Genomic DNA, 20,336 nt, shown 5'->3' with positions numbered 1-20,336 from the left:
TCTTGCGTTCTGGTTACTTCCACCCACTGTATTTTACATTATCAACTGTGCCATTAGCAAAGAGTTGTCATAGAATCAAATGGTCCCTATATAGTCCTTGTTTTACGTAATGTTATGGCAGCACAAAAGATTACAATACGCCATGCGGGGATAACGACTGTGACTGTGTCACTTGGGTTAGTATTTTAGTGGGCTGTAAAATGATATAACCAAGGTGTAAGGTGAAATTAGGCAGTCGGCATACAAAAACAGAAAACGACAGTGCGCTCTCGTATAAAATTTGGCAGAAAACGTGTCTATTCCCAAGTACAGTGGTGGAACAGCAGAATAAAAGCCAGTGCAATTGCCGTATAAATGTAGCAGGGTTCCGTCTGTTCTATACATTATAACAGAGACTAAACAATCTCTCATTGTATCACCTTAGGTTGGTGGCAGACGGGGAGACAAATCTCCGCTCTCTACTGCCGGCGACTAATCTCCCCAAAACGCCTTCCCGCCAGCAAGACTAAGAATCGCCGGCGGGATGGCACACGTATCGCTTCGGATTTCCGAGGCAAATCTCCCTGAAATGCCTTCCCGCCGACGAGAATACGAATCACCGGCGAGAAGGCATTTCGGGGGGGTTTGGCGCCCGCAGTAGAGATTATTTGTCGATGGGCGACTGATCTCCCCATCTGCTATCACCCCTAGGTAGGTAATAATAGTCTAATCCATGGGTGTCCGCAGAAAATTTTCCAGCAGGGAGCAAGTAAGCTAATATCACATAGGGCAGCATCTAGGGATACACCGAATCAAGGATTCAGTTCGGGATTTGTGTAGGATTCGGCCTTTTTCAGCAGGATTCAGATTCGGGCGAATCCTTGTGCCTGGCCAAACCAAATCTGAACCCTAATTTGCATATATAAATTAGGGGTGGGTAGGGAAATCATGTGACTTTTCATCACAAAAGAAGATTTTTTTTCTTTCCGCTTTTTCCTTTGCGGCCATTTATTTGCATATGCAAATTGGGATTTGGATTTGTTCGGTATCCGGCCGAATCTTTCGCCAAGGATTCAGCCGAATCCCAAATAGTAGCATCCCACTGAAGATGAACCTATTCGTGACAATGCAGGAGACAACATAATTAAGACTTGCCATGGGGTGGGAAGTATAAAAATGTTTTGTGTTGTTGGGAATTAAATTTACAAACAATTTCTGGAGAAGTCAGGGTGGGGCAACTGCCCCCTCTTGACCCCTTCTGCAGACACCCATGGTCTAATCTAATGCAAGTGGTGGCTTTTTCCTTTTTTAATGTTTTCTAATGTTTATTTACTTACTATTTTGCCGTCCTTTAATCTGAAATATAACCCAACCTAACTGTGAAATGTGACTGCGATCTAAACTCTATCTTCAAATTTAACTATTTATTGCCAACATAACATAACAAAGAATTAGACTATCTCCTACTCATCGCCCAGTCTCTTATTAAAAACCACTGTCAGGTTGCTAGGGTATGTCGGTCCCTAACAACCAGATGACTGTTTCATTTCCGAATCATAGATTTACAGAAGAAAATGCTAAATACTTTTAAAAACCATCAAATAATAAAAGAACAGTTTGCATTTCTTGTCTTAGAATAATAACAGTGTACATTATACAGGTATGGGATCTGTTATCCAGAATGCTTGGGACCTGGGGATGAATGGATAACTGTATTTCTCTTATTTGGATCTTCACACCTTAAAGGGGAGGTTCACCTTTGTTAACTTTTAGTATGTTATAGAATGGCCAATTCTAAGCAACTTCTCAATTGGTTTTAATTATTTATTTTTTATAGTTTTATAATTGTTTGCCTTTTTCTTCTGACTCCTTCCAGCTTTCAAATAGGCGCCATTTTCTCATCTTTCTAGTAAGGTCCTCTCCTTTTCATATTCCAGTCTCTTATTCAAATCAGTGCATGGTTGCTAGGGTAATTTGGACCATAGCAACCAGACTGCTGAAATTGCAAACTGAAGAGCTCCTGAATAAAATTCTAAATAACTCAAAAACCTTAAATAATAAAAAATGAAAACCAATTGCAAATTATCTCAGAATATCACTCTCTACATCATACTAAAAGTTAACTCAGAGGTGAACCACTCCTTTAAGTCTACTAGAATATTATTAATAATATTTTAGTTGGGATCAAGTACAAGATACTGTTTTATTATTACAGAGAAAAAGGAAATCATTTTTAAAAATTTGGATTATTTGGATAAAATGAACTCTATGGAATATGGCTTTCCTATAATTCAGAGCTTTTTGGATACCAGGTTTCCGGATAATCGATCCCATACGTTTATGTATGTATGTGTTTGTGTGTGTAAATATACAGTATAGTATGTAGTTTGGGCATACTGTCTATAGGGAACGTGCAGCAGCCATACTTTCTGCTTTAATATATTGGATAAACAATAGTGAAAATAACCAATTAGTGATCCCTGGATTAATAAGTGATGAGGAAGTGCTCGGAGGGGAACCCTAGTCAATGCAATAGAGTAGAATAGAATTCTGTGTGGGTGTTGGATATGCCATTGACCATCATTAGCCAAGTGAAATCAATGATGTTGCCATGATTTGTGGCTGGGATGAAGCTTTTGCTATTCCACAAAAAAAAGAACTGCTTGGTACCTATGGCACTGTTCACATTTATTGCTGTGTGTCTATTCTATCCCTAGGCACTTCATGTCAGCACACAACAGATCTTTTTCTTAAGGGTCGTACACTTGCTCGACTGCCTGACAGACACACCAGCGTCGCTGGAGGCTTCATTGTGCACACCTGCAGAGTAAAAGGGGGGCTCCCAGTTGCTTGTACCCCTCATCCTCTCCGGTTCCTCCTCCTCCTCGTCGCTTTTGTGATTATGGCCGTGTCTGGGAAGGCCTGCAGGCCGGTGAGGTTTGGAGCTTCTGCCGCTGCTACTGGAGGGCTGAAAAGGTAGAGCGTTCTGTCCCCGGCGCCGGCACTCTTCCACCAACGCTGCTTCGTCAGCAACCCCTGGAGACATAAGAAGAGAGATGCGGAGATTTGCAGGCAAATGTCTGGCAACTAAATAATTCATAAACCCCCCAAAGGATCAGTTACAAATTGTTTTAAAATATTGCCGCTTACACAATACTGATAGGTCATTGTAAGGTGAACTTCCCCTTTAAATCTGCTTGGCTATTCTGGATTTAGGAGTCGGCTGTTCCCACGCTGCCTCTTATCAGGGATGGGAACATTTAATTCAGGCACGTCGCACTTCTCAGCTGCCAGTGTTTATGTTCTGGCTATTTATTGCCACTTTAGCAGCACTCTCAGCAATAGGCCGCTCAGGTTTCTGTCTGGCAGTTTGTCAGCTGATACGCTTATGCCCAACTCACTGAAACCAAAGTGCCCCCTTCATTGAGGCTTGTGCACCCAGCCATACCATTTTCCTCTCTCTATATTTCCCCTGGGGCAGGATAACGGGGCAGATCAGACAGTATAGAACAAAGTACCACCATGAGGAAAATTGGCAGTGTTTACTATTGCTAAACCTCCGTTATCCGGAAACCCGTTATCCAGAAAGAACCAAATTACAGAAAGGCTGTCTCTCATAGATTCCACTTTATCCAAATAATCCAAATTTATAAAAATGATTTCCTTTTTCTCTGTAGTTGATCCCAACTAAGATATAATTAATCCTTATTGGAGGCAAAACCAGCCTATTGGGTTTATTTAATGTTTACATGATTTTCTAGTAGACTTAAGGTTTGAAAATTCAAATTACAGAAAGTTCCATTAACCGGAAACCCTCAGGTCCCGAGCATTCTGGATAACAGGTCCCATAACTGTATTTGGTAACTGCTGTGGAGTTGGTTTCTTTGCTTTGCTTAGTCACTGCTAAATAATGTTAAAGAGGTGGGTCACCTTTAGGTTAACTTTTTGAATGTTATAGAATGGCTAATTCTAAGCAATGTTTCAGTTGCCCTTCATTTTTTCTTCTTTTTTATAGTTTTTGAATGATTTGCCTTCTTCTTCTGACTCTTTCCAGCTTTCAAATGGGGGTCACTGACCCCATCTAAAAAACAAATGCTCTGTAAGGCTACGCGTTTATTGTTATTGCTACTTTTTATTACTGATCCTGCTATTCAGGCCTCTCCTATTCATATTCCAGTCTCAATAAAATCAGTGCATGGTTGCTAAGGTCATTTGGACCCTAGCAGCCAGATTGATAAAACGGCAAACTTGAGAGCTGCTGAATAAAAGCTAAATAACTCAAAAACCACAAATAATAAAAAATGAAACCCAATTGCAAATTGTCTCAGAATATCACTCTCTACATCATACTAACAGTTCATTTAAAGGTGAACAACCCTTTTAAAATGTTAAACTCCTGCAGTGATCTAAATATGTAGGACTAGTGATGAGCGGAATTTTTTGGCAAGTTTCAGCTTGAAAATAAAGCCCATCGACTCTAATGGGTGAAAAAATTTGTTGCATGTCAAAAATTTGCTGAACGTCAAAAAAATGTTGTCGCCTTTAGACTTCAGTGCATTTCACTGAATTTTCGCTGAAATGTGTCAGATCCGCCCATCACTACGTAGGACCAGGGGGGAAGTATTCTTTCTTTGGACTGTTCAACTGCCCAATACCTTCCCTGCCAATAATTTGTAATATGCCAAGCAAAAAGACAGGCAGGGGGCACAATAAACAAATAATTAGCGGCATCTAGAACCTAACACACAACCAAGTAGAGGCATCTAGAACCCAATACACAAACAATTAGAGGTATCTAGAACAAAATACACAAACAATTAAAGGTATATATAACTAGGGATGCACTGAATCCACTATTTTGGATTCGGCCGAACCCCTGAATACTTCACGAAAGATTCGGCCAAATACCGAACCGCCGAATCCTAATTTGCATATGAAAATTAGGGGTGGGAAGGGGAAAACATTTTTTACAACCTTGTTTTGTGACAAAAAGTCAAGTGATTTCCTTCCTGCCCCTAATTGCATATGCAAATTCGGATTCGGATTTGGTTCGGCCCGGACAGAAGGATTCAACTGAAGGGGGGTGGTGGGGTTAGGGTTCCACCTGGCCTGAGACTATCATAGGATTCGGCTGAATCCGAATCCTGCTGAAAAAGGCTGAATCCTGGCCGAATCCAGAACCGAATCCTGGATTCGGTGCATCCCTATCACAAACAATTAGAGCTATTTAGAACCCAATACACAAACAATTAGAGGTATCTAGAACTCAATACACAAACAATTAGAGGCATCTAGAACCCAATAAACATCTTATAGGGCTGAAACAACAGAGCACCCATATCTGTGCTTAAAAGTCATTGACATAAAACCCCAAGTCAGCATTCTACCATTGCTCTGGAAATATGACCAGCAGAGGGTGCCATTTCATTAGAACTTATGGATAAGATTTCATTGTCAGGAACCTGCTGGCTGCTCCCTAGGCAAATTTTTACCTAGGCAGTAACCCATAACAACTATCCATTGAGGGTTACTGCCCACCCTTAACAAATATAGTAATATATTCCAGCGGGATAATTGCCACCTTCAACTGGCAATTTGTGGCAGTTGAAGGTAACAATTATCCTACTGGAATGTAACACATTGCTATAGAATATGCTAGCGTGTTATAAATAGACCATAATAAAAATGGAAAGACAAGCAGCCTTCCAAAAACATTAAAGTAAAGAGCAGGTTATGTTGCAGGCTCCTCTCCTGACGGGGTTAATTTCTAATACTGAAAGGATCAGGGCCCCGCAGTGTGATTCAGATCTCTATCAAGATGTGAGGATGGGTCACGTGCATGGAAAACCTTGGTTACCATGGTAACTGTGCTCCGCAAGGGACGCAGAGTTTAAAGAGCGCTGTAAAATGGCAGTTTCATTTATTTTCTGGTGAAGAATGTACCACATATATTGGGGGGGTGTGGGGGGGTGGCATGGATAGTAAGAGTTTAAGCAACAATACTGACTTCTTTTTAGATGGAGCAAAACAGATGCAGCAGACTATTTCGATGCATCTGGTGCTCCCCGTTTATGTTAAAGGGGTCGTGTAGCTATAATAAAAGAGAATTTAATTGTAAGCACCCCTGGGCTATGTGGACCATTGAAGCAGCAAAGACTACAGATCCCATGATGCTTTCTAACAATGATTTAAGCGCCAACGGGACGCAGACAGATGTGAATAACGAACATGCTACCCGGACTGTGTAATATGTCAAATTCTGTTTAAAGGACAACTAAATGGAAGAATAATGCACCAGGATGAGCATCTCTCTTAAAGGAGATATTCAACCTAAAGTAAAAGGGGTGGTTCACCTTTAAGTAACATTTTATTATGTTATAATTGGTCTTCATTTTTCTTTTTTTTTTATATAGTTTTTGAATTATTTGCCTCCTTCTTCTTCTGACTCTTTCCATTTTTCAAATGGGGGTCACTGACCCCATCCAAAAAAACAACAAATGCTCTGTAAGGCAACACGTTTATTGTTATTGCTACTTTTTATTACACATCTTTTTATTCGGGCCTCTCCTATTCATATCCCAATCATAAAAGATTCCTTACAAAGCAGAGGGACGTCAAGGATCCAGAATCTATTACTTCACAATGGAACAAAGTTACGGAGGGGTTGGACCACCCTATGAGCCTAAGGGGTGGGGTTATGGTTCCAGCAGGACAGAGACTTTCTCGACTTCCTTTTAGTTTGTGGAATCAGAAATGTCTTTGTAAAAAAAAGAAAGTATATTTTTAAATGGCGATACCCTCCAGTAAACGGTTAAGGGCGGATCCAGCTAAATAATGCAAGCCAGGAATGATGAGAATTTTTAAAGGTTGGTGTCAGGATTGTGGGGAACAAATGTGAAATAGTCCCGTGTTACTTTCAAATTGAATCCTGATTACTGTTGGTTTCATTATAATACAGCTGCCTTCTACATGCCTATTGCTTTCTTGAAAGCTTAAAAGAGTCGGAATCAAATAATTCGAAAAAAAGTTTAAAAAAGAAGACTGATTGAAAAGTTGCTTAGAATTGGCCATTCTATACCATACTGAAAATTAACTTAAACGTGAACCAGGGGTGCTTCGCCAATGAGGCAAGTTGAGGCTGTCGCCTCAGGCGGCAGCGCCCCACTAGGTACCAGGGGCAGCAAAAATGCTGCTCCTGGTACTTTAAGAGTTAATTTCCGGGGGAGGGGGGGCAGCAGCAACTGCTGCTGCCTCAGGTGGCGGAGGGGCCAGGATCACCCCTGACGTGAACCACCGCTTTAAGTGAGGGCTCCAACATTCCAGCACCTCTCGGCATGTCCTGGCGCTGGCACCTACTGAGCAGCCCCAATGACTAGTGATGTGCGATATTATTCGCCAGGCGCAAATTTGCTGCGAATTTCGCATTTTTCGGCGAAGTGAAATGGGACAAATTCACCCCTCACTACCAATGACAGAGTTATATCATTTCAGTAACTAACTGAAGGGTTGCCAATTGTGAGTGTGTTAGGACCACTTTAATTTTTGGGATAAGACACAGACCCGAGCCGCTCCATTACCTGCAGCTGGGAAGCAGAGCGCTTTGGGACGGGGCTAATAGAGTCTGGGTGGGGAATGGGCAGAGTCGGGTTGGAAGTGGGGGAGGTGGGAAGTGGGCGGGAAGTGAAGATCAGAGTGCGCTGGGCCCCTCTGAAGATTTTTTTGCAGGGGGGAGGCGGCGCATTTTGATCTCCATCCTCCTCCCCACTTCCCACCTTCGCCCAATTTCCACCTCGACTTTGCCCATTTCCCACCCAGACTCCACCCACTCCCCACCTAGACTCCGCCTAATACCCCCACCTCCGCCCATTTTCCACCCGGACTTTGCCCACTTCCCACCCAGACTCCACCCACCCCCCACCCAGACTCCGCCTACTACCCCCTCCCAGACCTGCTTCCCTACCTGCTGCAGGTAAGAGAGTGGCTGGTGAAGGGGGGGGATCTTGTTGGCTATAGGGGAAGCATACCCCGCAATCTGGGCCCCCAGCAACTGCTGGTCTGCTTCCTCTATAGTTACACCACTGACTGGCCCCCCGACAGTTCATAGGCCCCAACAGTTGCAGAATGTCCTTCCTTTAAAGCAGTGTCTCTTAACATTTATGTCAAGTTTAGGAGCAGTTATGCACCTTGTTTTTACTATTCTCTTTATTTAGAGATTATTGATTATCGGGACTATCCCTAAACAGCAAAAGATCCTGACCCAAGGGCTGACCCTGCCCCATAGTTACGTCTCCTTCAGTGTCGCCATTGTCAATCAGCAGAGCAGAGAGGAAACCTTCCAAATCAAGCAGATAACAAACCTCCCAACATTTCATAAACAGAAAGAGGGACAAAAAGATTTGCCACCCGGAGCAAGGCAAAATTTTTTGACCGTGCCTGTTTTTTGTGTCCGCCCCACCCAATTACCATGTTCATTTTACAAAAATGTTAAAGTTTGAACACATTTCTGTGTTTTTTATGTGTTATTACAGTTTTGCTAATGAAGGCGAATTGCACCTTAAGTCACAGTTTTCCCAAGAGACCTGCTTATCATAAATTGTTTCTTTGCTTATCTTAAATTGTTACAAATGTTTCTACGTGCAACTGCCATGTATTCTGGGCTCTCTGCCAAAAGCCAATTAAGTAAGAAACGCTGTATCTTTTCCTGACTGAGGAGATCAAAGAGAAAGTCGGGACAGTTCAGTAACAATCCGGTACTGCGGGTTGAGGTGTCAAAATTGGGACTGTGCCGCGAACAATGGGACAGTTGGAAGGTATGCGCTAATGTGATAATGGGTCTTTCTGCGATTGCTGATATCTCCGTGGGATCGCTTATAAACTGGACGTAGAGCTGCCGGTTTGGGATAAAATTTTGGGATTCGCACAATTTCTCACTTCTAAACACAAGCAAAAAAAAAAAAAACGGGACTGCAAATGCCGCTGCTAAAGCACTTTTTTATGGCTCAAATATTTCTTTCCTCATGTCAGAATCCTTTCCAAATCTACTTACAGAGGAATCAGTGTTAGTCTTAACCGGGGGGGGGATGGGGGACATTACATAAAAAAAAAAGTCCTCCCAAAATATGTTTCTGAGACGCATGTGAGAGTATTAGAAAAATGCTGAGTATTTACAAGCCTCACTTTCTCTGCCTCCGTCAACTTGCACAAAATCACACGAGCGCTAAAATAGGCAGTGTCCTTTTAAAAGGGTGGTTCACCTTTTACTTAACTTTCAGTATGTTATAGAATGGGTAATTACAAGCAACTTTTCAACTGGCCTTCGTTTTTTATACTTTTTAAATTATTTGCCTTCTTCTTCTGGCTCTTTCCAGCTTTTCGATTGGGGGTCACCGACCCCATCTAAAAAAACAAAAGTTCTGTAAGGCTACAAATTTATTGCTATCGCTACTTTTTATTACTCATCTTTCTATTCAGGCCTCTTCTATTCATATCGAGTCTCTTATTCATATCAATGCATGGTTGCTAGGGGAATTTGGTCCCTAGCAACCAGACTGCCGAAACAGCAAACTATTTTGTGGTGGTGGTGCTTATTATTATGTATGATGAGTTAATGTAAGCAAAGCAGCTGAAAGTAAGTCAGTTCATTTTACCCCCCTTGCAGTCCCTCTATGTTATAGTTTCTCATGCTGTCAGCCTGAAATGCTCTCCATGGGTAACACATGGTTTCCATAACCAGATCTCATCTCATCCACAACACTGCAGCTCCTCCTCACCTTCTACATTTTATTTGTGACATGTTTCTATGCCTAAAGCCTGATATTTGCTGGTCTAGCCTTAACATGTACCAGTTCAGCCCTTTCTTTATTCCCATAGTTCTACAAGGCATCCACATAATCTTTTCCAGGCTTCAGAATATCAGCAGAAAGAAGCACCCATGGGTTAAAGTGGACCTGTCACCCAGACACAAAAATCTGTATAATAAAAGTACTTTTCAAATTGAACATGAAATCCAATTTCTATTTTTTATTAAAGCATTCATAGCTGTTGTAAGCTCATTTAAAAATCTCAGCTGTCAATCAAATATTGTCTGCCCCTCCTCTATGCCTTAGGCAATTACTTTCACTTTCCATTCAGCACTTCCTACATGTCACTGCTCTCCCCATATTCCCCAGTTCTCTTTACTATTTAATTGTGTAACCAGGGCATGGGGATGGAAATCGGGTCCCCCTTTCTGGTGCACAAACAAGATTCTGAGATGATACAAGGCTTGTCTTAATAACAGTGTCCAGAAAATGGCTCTTGCCTGCTTGTTATAATTATGAATTCCCAGACTGAAGGAAACGAGATTCAAATAATTTATTTAGTGTAATTAAAGTTCATTTTGCTTGACTAATGTGATAAAATAGGATTTTGAATAATTTTTTTGGGTGACAGGTCCCCTTTAAATGTCCAATACAAGAAGCTGTATGAACATTTTCCAAGGGACCATTAAAAACGAATGGAAAATTCGGGAAAGTTTTGCAAGAAACACACGCAGTGTATGAGTGGTGGACTGTGAATATTCGGTGAAAAATTAGGGAAAAAGTGAAAGAAGGGGGACATAAAATGGGGGGTTCCGCTGTATATTAAATAAACCAGTGACTACACCGATGAATGTGGAAGAGTTATCCTTGACTAGTGGATTTATCATCTGTCCCTTGACTAGAATTGCTCATGGTTCCCATAGACTAAAGAAGAAACTTGAGTGCATACCTCCCAACTGTCCTGTTTTTCGCGGGACAGTCCCGGATTGTTACTGAAATGTCCCGACTTTCCTCTTTGATCTCCTGCACTGAACAGCCAGAAAAAGATACAACGTTTCTAACTTTATTGGCTCTTGTCAGAGAGCCCAAAATACGTGGCAGCTGCACTTAGATAATTTTGTAACAATTTAAGATAAGCAAGGAAACAATTGTAACAATTGAAGATAAGCAGGCCTCTTGGGGAAACTGTGACTTGCAATTCCCCTTCATTAGCAAAACTGTTATAACAAATAAAAACCACAGAAATGTGTTCAAACTTTTATAACCTTACTATATTTCTTAAATTGAACATGTAATTAGGGGGTGTGGCCACAAAAACAGGTGTGGTCAAAATTGTCAGCGTGCTACGCTTGGCAAATCTTTTTGTCCCTCTTCGTCTGTTTCCAAAATGTTGGGAGGTATGGAGTGTGTAATTCTTACGTGGGTTTGTTTTTGTTAAAAAACACCCATTGCTTTAAAGGGATCCTATCATCGGAAAACATGTTTTTTTCAAAACACATCAGTTAATAGTGCTACTGCAGCAAATTTCTGCACTGAAATCCATTTCTCAAAAGAGCAAATTTTTTTATATTCAGTTTTGAAATCTGACATGGGGCTAGACATTTTGTCAATTTCCCAGCTGCCCCTGGTCATGTGACTTGTGCCTGCACTTCAGGAGAGAAATGCTTTCTGGCAGGCTGCTGTTTTTCCTTCTCAATGTAACTGAATGTGTCTCAGTGGGACATGGGTTTTTACTATTGAGTGTTGTTCTTAGATCTACCAGGCAGCTGTTATCTTGTGTTAGGGAGCTGTTATCTGGTTACCTTCCCATTGTTCTGTTGTTTGGCTGCTGGGGGGGGGGAAAGGGAGGGGGGTGATATCACTCCAACTTGCAGTACAGCAGTAAAGAGTGATTGAAGTTTATCAGAGCACAAGTCACATGACACGGGGCAGCTGGGAAATTGACAATATGTCTAGCCCCATGTCAGATTTCAAAATTGAATATAAAAAAATCTGTTTGCTCTTTTGAGAAATGGATTTCAGTGCAGAATTCTGCTGGAGCAGCACCATTAACTGATTCATTTTGAAAAACAAATTTTTTCCCATGACAGTGTATCCCTTTAAGCTTTCTGTAGAAGCGGATGATTACCAAAAAACAACACAGTCTGCATGAGAAAAGCACATTTTGGTCGAGGCCAAATTAGTTTTTCTAGCCAGCTGATCATAAGACTACAGCATGGTTGAGCTCTCCTTGGATAGGGAAGCGGTTTTATGTGGTTGGGATTAACCCAGTTCTGCAGACCCTGAAACTGTTGGGGTGGGGGGCTTCTCAGGAGTTATAGTTGTGCACTAATAATTATAGTGAATGCAAGGGGAACCTTAGATAGTTTTGCTACTGGGTATTTTCTTTACATATTCAACTATTTGCTCTTCTGTCTTCTTAGTGAATGCCCATGTGAGCAATAGAGGTTGAAGTCCTTTCCATTGGGACATGCTATGAGTGTAGCCATTCTATCGAGTTCTCTAACCCTGCACTGAATGTGCTGGAACATCTATTCTGAACAGTTTGTACAAAGGCTTTGAAAATAAACCACCTTACACAGTAAATATATATATAGAAAGAACAATGCAGAAGAAACAAAAGCCTGACTTCACTCTCCCACTCATTTGACCTCTGCACCTTCCAATTTGTTCACAGCCGAATACACAAAAAAAGTTCAGCGCTTTCCTAACCCTACAATACTGTGCAGAAGCTTTAACCACGGAGGGTTTTAGAGAAGGCCAGAGGGCTCGTTTATCTTGTTGGGAAAAATGTTAAATCCCAAAATAACATAATATACAGTATATGATATTATAAAATATGAGATATTAGTATTTTCAGGAAAAATGCCCAACCCATGTCACCATGCCTGTTCAAGTATCAGAGGGTCTCTCCATCTAACTCTGGAACTCTAAATCTATTCAACTAACCCCCTAGCCTGGCAGAACTTTTGATCTTGAATGACATCCAATGAACAACCCAAAAGCTTACAATCTACAAAATTAACAGTCACGTTCATAGTTACATAGTTACATAGTTAAATTGGGTTGAAAAAAGACAAAGTCCATCAAGTTCAACCCCTCCAAATGAAAACCCAGCATCCATACACACACCCCTCCCTACTTTTAATTAAATTCTATATACCCATACCTATACTAACTATAGAGCTTAGTATCACAATAGCCTTTGATATTATGTCTGTCCAAAAAAATCATCCATCATTAACTATGTAACTAGGAGCATTCTAGGAGCCTGCTTTTCAGATGTTATAAGCTTTATGAGAAAGGTCTATGTAAATACACCAGTAAACCCTCAAAGTAATGCTGCTCTGAGTCCTCTGTCAAAAGAAACACAGCATTTCTTTCCTTATATTGTGTACTCATGGGCTTCTGTATCAGACTTCCTGTTTTCAGTTTAAACCTCCAGGGCTTGGACTTGAGCATGCTCAGTTTGCTCCTCCCTCCTCCCCTTCCTGCTGTAATCTGAGCCCAGAGCTATGAGTGAGCAGGGAGAGACTCAGGCAGGAAGTGATGTCACCCGAAGCTAATATGGCCACTGCTATTCTAAACAAACAGAGAGAGCTTCTAGAGCTGTTTACTCAGGTATAGTAAAGCATTCTACAGAATAAAAATAGTCCTGTAGCTTGCACTATTGTGGCTGATCTATTGGCAATAAACTACCTCTGTAGCTTTCATTCTTCCTTTTAAGCTTTACAGCAAGCTGGAGTGAGGATTATGATGGCAGCACATAAATAGCAATTTCCCTGAAACGTAAACATCTGGCCTCACATGCATCTGTAAAGGCCCCATATTTCCAAATGGAATCTATTGAAATTGTTGAGCTGCTAGGCAGTTATGTTGTGAAATCAAATCAGACGATGATCACAACACTGATACTAAACCAGCTGCTTGATCCAACAGGTCACTCCACTGTCCAAATAACTAAACTGGCCTATAATGTACTTAGCCAAATCAATGATTTACGTGTCTCACCATTGGTTGGAACCTTCACCAATCAATTCAAAAGTGCAAATCTAATATATTAGACCTGGCAACTAAACACTAACCTTCATTGCCTACACATGGCAGGACCTGGGGCTTTTCGGATAACAGCTCTTTCCTTAATTTGGATCTTCATAAATTAAGTCTACTAGAAAATCATGTAAACATTACATCAACCCTATAAGCTGGTTTTGCTTCCAATAAGGATTAATTATATCTGGATCAAGTACAAGCTACTGTTTTATTATCACAAAGAAAAAGGAAATCATTTGTAAACATTTGGATTATTTGGATAAAATAGAGTCTATGGGAGATTACCTCTCCGTAATTCTGAGTTTTCTGGATAACAGGTTTCCGGATAACGGAAGCTTTATAGTATCAATATAAAGGACCATCACATATTAAATAAGTCCATACAATACAATTGCTGGCCATGCCATGTATCTTGCTGGATTCTTGTCCATATAACACAACGAAATTTAATCCATACTAAATCGAAACCATAAAATAACAACATCTCACACAAGCCCTTGAGTTTCAAAACAAAAAAAATAAATAAATAAACCCTGCTCAGACATTCCAGCTGAAAGGAGACTCTCCAGTTCCTTATATCACATTTCCCTAACTTGAAACAGGCCTATATATCTATATATAAATGTATATTTATGAGTGTATATATAACAGGAACGTGTTGCTTAGCAGAGAGCTAAACATGAAGTTATTATGTTGGAAACCCTGCTTTGTATTTAAGCAGAGACGGCTCACGGGATTCCTGCTACAGGCGCTACACATAACTCATGGTTTAACCCTTCTAATATTAAAATGCCTTGTTAAGAATCTTTGTAGGATAAAACAGCAATAGAGCAAGCAAAATATTTTGTTTGGCTTTTTTATTGCAAATGCTTATATGTTTTGTGCGTCGGGCCGCGGGTCTTCTCGATAGCGAGTCTTACTTCTTTTTTTCTGATCACGCCTACTTCCGATGATGTCACTTCCGGTTTACGACAGCACTTCCTGAGTCTTGATGGTCAGCGAGTTGCAGATCGGGTTATGGATAGGGTACTTGCGGGTCGGGTAGCGGGTCCAAGCGGGTAAGAATGTGGGTTGTGGGTCCGGGTTTAACAAATTGCTTCCGCGCAGGACTCTACTTTGAACTACCCTGTGCCATAAAACACATAACACAATGCAGCTTGAGTCTAGGACATGTGTGTTAGAGTCCTGTGCAAGTCCATTTTTTGAAACCTCGACTCATATCCGCAATCCGAACACGCAATTTAACCCGCATGTTCCTGCTACCCGACCATCCGTCAATAGACCAACTAACCTTCCGACCCGGGAAACCGTAAGTGATGAAATATTTCACCGGAAGTGACGTCACTCCGAAGCAGCATCTTCACAGAAACAGAGAAAAAAAAATGGCAGGACCACAAGGAAGGGATCAAGTCTGCACCTTTATTGGGTACCCAGACGGGTTACCCGCGGACTGGCCTCATGGCCAAGAAATTGTCAACTTTTTGCCAAAACACGACCACTTTGCGGGTATTCCGTGGGTACCCGACCCGATGCAGGACTCTAATGTGCGGATGGGTTTGTATACTGTACATATGGATACACTATTGAGACTTATTGGCTAGAATTTGATACTTAGCATTCATTATAATGATTGGTGATTTAACAGTTTGTGTACTAACTCTTAGATTCTATTTTTCACCTCAATGGACGATTTGGGTAGCGATTGAAGGTCAGCTGTGAGCGATGATACGTGTCTCCGAGCAGGAGTATTAGAAGCCTGGATGGACATGTGGTTATACACTTGTCAGAGCACCAAATACAATAGCCCAACATGGCCTTGAGTGTAGATATGCTAACCTTCTGATGCCTGTCACAACCGAACTAATAGACCATACTCTATACTTGCGAAATATGTACCGTATGGATGGACTGAGAGGTGCGGAGTATAGGTGCCTGTTGGTATCCTGTGCTGCGCGCCGTTCAGCTTAGAGAGTAGGAAGGAGGCTGGAGGTCTTGGTACAGCGGCACAAGCAATGGCTAAGAGAGCCACAATGGCTAAAAGAGCCACTGAGATCAGTGCAGGCTTGTTGCGAGTAGGCGCTGACATATTGAAGTGGAATGAAATAGGGTTACTCCGGCACAGATCGTAGGTACGTGTTCCACACATAAGGCGATACATCACAAAGATGCAGTTGATGAGGTCCAGAGGGGTAAGGAGCTATGTTTATGCGAAACGCGCTATGCAATGTTTTTATGTACACGCAGTCACGAAGAGGATATTTATGACACAGGGGCACGTATGATATACCTTCTTTAGACACTTACCATAAAACAGGTATGTCCTATTGATGCTGTCACTACTTTTAAGTCTCGAACCAGAGAAAACGCAAGGGACTTTTCCCCACACTACATGTGTCTGAGACGGTCTGCAAATAATATAGATGATTATAAGTCAAAATAAGATAAAAAGCGAATTTTATTCACCACCATGCCATATTAATCAAGTAAAAATAAAAACATTTAAAAAATAAGCAGCGCTGCATATAAAACTGAAGGGATCCCTTCTATGAGGACAAAAAAACCCAAAAGCTGATTATGTCAATCAGCTAAGGGCAAAATTCGCATGCTGTTATATATTGTAATAAATGATCCGTTGGTAATAGGAGAAATGATGGAGGGGCTCTGGAACAAAAATGTGGATTTACACTTGTAAACACCTTGGCTCAATTAAGTTCAGTTAGGTGAATCCATCTTTTTCCTAATAAGGAGAAAGTTCCAAAGCTTGTAGACAAAACAGCATGCAAGTATTCCCCTACTTCGTATGATATAAAAAAGATTTGCGGGGTAAACCCCTGAGTGTTTAATGCTTGTAAACCCGTGTTCAAGTAACTCCAATATTTGGGTTAATGCCTTCTAAGCATGCTGGAGTCTGTATAGGTCTGGGGATGGGTTATCTCACCTGCAGTGAGCAGCGCTGCATCCGCTGCAGGGAGACCCTTTCTGGACTGCATTCTGGCGTGACAAGGGGAGGTCTGGGGTAGCGATGCTGCACGGTCAATCTAAGGATCTTTGAAGTCATCCGTGAGCGCAACTTGTTATACGGTCGGTATAATTAATATTCCTTTTGAGGGTCACACAACCGCTACCGAGAGCGGTGGACACAGCACCCGCGAACTGTTAGCAGCATTTGGAAATACATGTTGCGATATTCACACCGCTATTTGGGACTATCTGGACTGTTTAATCTCCACTGCTCACTGCAGTACGAAGTAGGGGAATACTTGCATGCCGTTTTCTCTACAAGCTTTGGAACTTTCTCCTTATTAGGAACAAGATGGATTCACCTAACTGAACTTAATTGAGCCAAGGTGTTTAGAAGTGTAAATCCACATTTTTGTTCCAGAGCCCCTCCATCATTTCTCCTATTACCAACGGATCATTTATTACTATATATAACAGCATGCGAATTTTGCCCTTAGCTGATTGACATAATCAGCTTTTGGGTTTTTTGTCCTCATAGAAGGGATCCCTTCAGTTTTATATGCAGCGCTGCTTATTTTTTAAATGTTTTTAATTTTACTTGATTAATATGGCATGGTGGTGAATAAAAATCGCTTTATATTATATCTTATTTTGACTTATAATCATCTATATTATTTGCAGACCATCTCAGACACATGTAGGGGCCGATTCACTAACTTCGTGTGAAGGATTCGAAGTAAAAAAACTTCGAATTTCGAAGTATTTTTTGGGCTACTTCGACCATCGACTACGACTTCGAATCGAAGGATTCGAAGTAAAAATCTCTTTAAAAAAAACTTTGACCCCCTAGTTCGCCATTTAAAAGCTACCGAAGTCAATGTTAGCCAATGGGGAAGGTCCCCATAGGCTTGGCTAACTTTTTTTGATCGAAGGATATTCCTTCGATCGTTGGATTTAAATCCTTCGAATCGTTCGATTCGAAGGATTTAATCGTTCGATCGAAGGAATAATCCTTTGATCGTACTATCTGCGCTAAATCCTTCGACTTCGATATTCGAAGTCGAAGGATTTTAGTTCCTAGTCGAATATCGAGGGTTAATTAACCCTCAATATTCGACCCTTAGTGAATCAGCCCCGTAGTGCGGGGAAAATCCCTTGCGTTTTCTCTGGTTTCATATTGTTAATTTAGTAGACACCCCAACACCTGTAGTCTGTTATAATCTCATTAAGCCTCATCTGAGTCACTTTTGTTATTACTTTTAAGTCTGGTATACACCCATTCACTGCTGGGTCATCCACCTTGTAATATGGTCACCAATGAAAAGCACTTCCTGATGATGACGTCATGATTTGATTTTGGCGCCATCTCATGGTTTAAATATGTGTGTTTGTGTTGTTATCATCACTTCCCGAGGACGGCTTGAGTTAGGAGCCTAAATGTCGAAATAAATATGATTTGATTTTGTCACCATAACTTCTACAAGAAGGTCCACACTCTCATAACATTTATTATAAATGACTAACGTTTCGGCTAGGTCCCTAGCCTTTATCGAGAGTGGCAACGTGTGTGTGTTGGGCAGGAGCCAGAAGCTTTATTAGCAGCATACGGAAGTACGAAATTCCTCATTCTAGTAAAACATGTACAGGCAGAAGTCCCAGCAGTATTTAATGCAGGGAGGGAGGTAAAGGAAACAGACATTGTTTCGTGTAAGATTTCAGTATAGATTAGTACATTCACTATGCAGAAAAACCAGTGTTACAACATGTAAGTTATTACATTCCAAATCATGAAACTGAGAAGCCCACCTTGCCTGTATAGTGTACTGTTGGGTAATACATAAAGGTTAGCTTTATTGTGATCTAGCCAAGCAAATCGAGAGAAAGTGAACAGAATAAAGAAAAGTCATACACCTGCTGAGCTGGAAGTTGTGGGAACGGTTGGGCCATTGGTTGAACCCAATAGGGTTGAAAGATGGTCTATAGAAACTACCCTGAGACCAACGTTAATCATATTAACTGGATTAAAATTCATATCAACGTCACCTATATTTTGCTCTACTCTACTGGCGCCCACACATGCCCAGATAAGGTTGGACATTTTGGCCAATTTCACCCATACTGCCCAACCATCTGGACATGTATTCCCGGTCACTGGGATATTTGTAACAATCATCCTGCGGTACTTTGAGATGTAAGGTTATTCATATGGTATCCATCATTTGGACCCATAGGCTGGTGACCTGGATACCCAAGAGTATCTGCCAATGTATGGTCACCTTCACCCCCTTTTTTACTATTGAGTGTTGTTCTCAGATCTACCAGGCAGCTGTTATCTTGTGTTAAGGAGCTGCTATCTGGTTACCTTCCCATTATTCTGTTGAGGAGGTGATATCACTCCAACTTGCAGTACAGCAGTAAAGAGGGACTGAAGTTTATCAGAACACAAGTCAGATGACTGGGGCAGCTGGGAAACTGACAATATGTTTAGCCCCGTGTCAGATTTCAAAATTAAATATAAAAAAATCTGTTTGCTCTTTTGAGAAATGGATTTCAGTGCAGAATTCTACTGGAGCAGCACTATTAACTGATGTGTTTTGATTTTTTTTTTCCATGACAGTATCCCTTTAAAGGAGTTACATGAGGGACCAGTATACAATACCTGCTCAGTAAGCTCATAGCATTTACTGAAGAAGAACATAATAGGGCAGAACAAGGCATCCTTGCAGGATTCAGCTTTTTTCAGCAGTATTTAGATTTGCCCGAATTGAATTTGAATCAAAAAAATCATGTGACTTTTGCCACACAAACAAGGAAGAACATTTGTGACCACGAGCTGCTTGCGCAGTTCTCATTGACCCTTCCTGACCCTATTTTTGCATACGCAAATAAGGGTTCAGATTTGGTATTTGGCCGAATCTTTCCTAAAGGATTTGGTCGAATCCCAAAATAGTGGATTCGGTGCATCCCTACTTCTTGGAACGCTAAGGGGGTTATTAATTAAAGTCCAAATGCCAAAAACCCAGAATTTTTAGTACAAAAAGAAAACTTGAATTTTTAAGGATTTATCATACCTCGAGGATGGAAAATGTCAGAATCCGAAAATCCGGCATCTCAGGCCTGCTGAGTTTGTTTAGAAGTCAATGGAATAAGTCCCAAAGATTTCTTGATCTGTGCTGGGTTTTGTGCAAATCCAAAGATTTTGTGGTTTTCGGGCAAAAATCTGAGTTTTTGGGTGGAAAATCCGAAAAATGTATACGCTTCGTTTTTTTCACGATTTTTTGGGGTGTATTGATAAATAAGGGGAAAAACCCATGCGGATTTGGTAGGAGTAGTTTACAGAAAATATTGAGATAAATCCGCAGTTTGATAAATGGGCCTCCCCAAGTTATACCCAATAACCCTGAACAGTTCACATGACTAAATGGCAAATAAGCAGTTAATGTATAGTCCGTTCAACAGGGGGTGGGTTCTTATGAATTATGTTATTACTAAAAGGAAAATAAATGTTTTATAAAAGCAACTGAAAAAACGGTGACTTCCTGT

The 20,336-nt window shown here is 41.0% G+C and overlaps 1 protein-coding gene across 3 annotated transcripts in view; it reads right to left on the bottom strand.

Annotated features, from left to right (window-relative positions):
- dnajb6.S (DnaJ heat shock protein family (Hsp40) member B6 S homeolog) overlaps nucleotides 1-20,336 on the bottom strand; it is a 69,087-nt gene that overhangs the window by 8,774 nt on the left and 39,977 nt on the right. For 2 of the 3 annotated variants that reach the window (XM_018268767.2, XM_041567357.1), the window contains one exon: nucleotides 2,800-3,015. In XM_018268767.2, coding sequence (XP_018124256.1) covers nucleotides 2,800-3,015 — 216 coding nt within the window. Of the gene's footprint in view, nucleotides 1-2,686; nucleotides 3,016-20,336 lie in introns of those variants that run through there. The other variant, XM_018268766.2, reaches the window with a different exon arrangement.

Source organism: Xenopus laevis, chromosome 6S, assembly GCF_017654675.1.
Source record: "Xenopus laevis strain J_2021 chromosome 6S, Xenopus_laevis_v10.1, whole genome shotgun sequence".
NCBI lineage: Eukaryota > Metazoa > Chordata > Amphibia > Anura > Pipidae > Xenopus > Xenopus laevis.
Note: the sequence above shows the minus strand (reverse complement) of the source record. Positions and strands in the feature narration are given on the sequence as shown.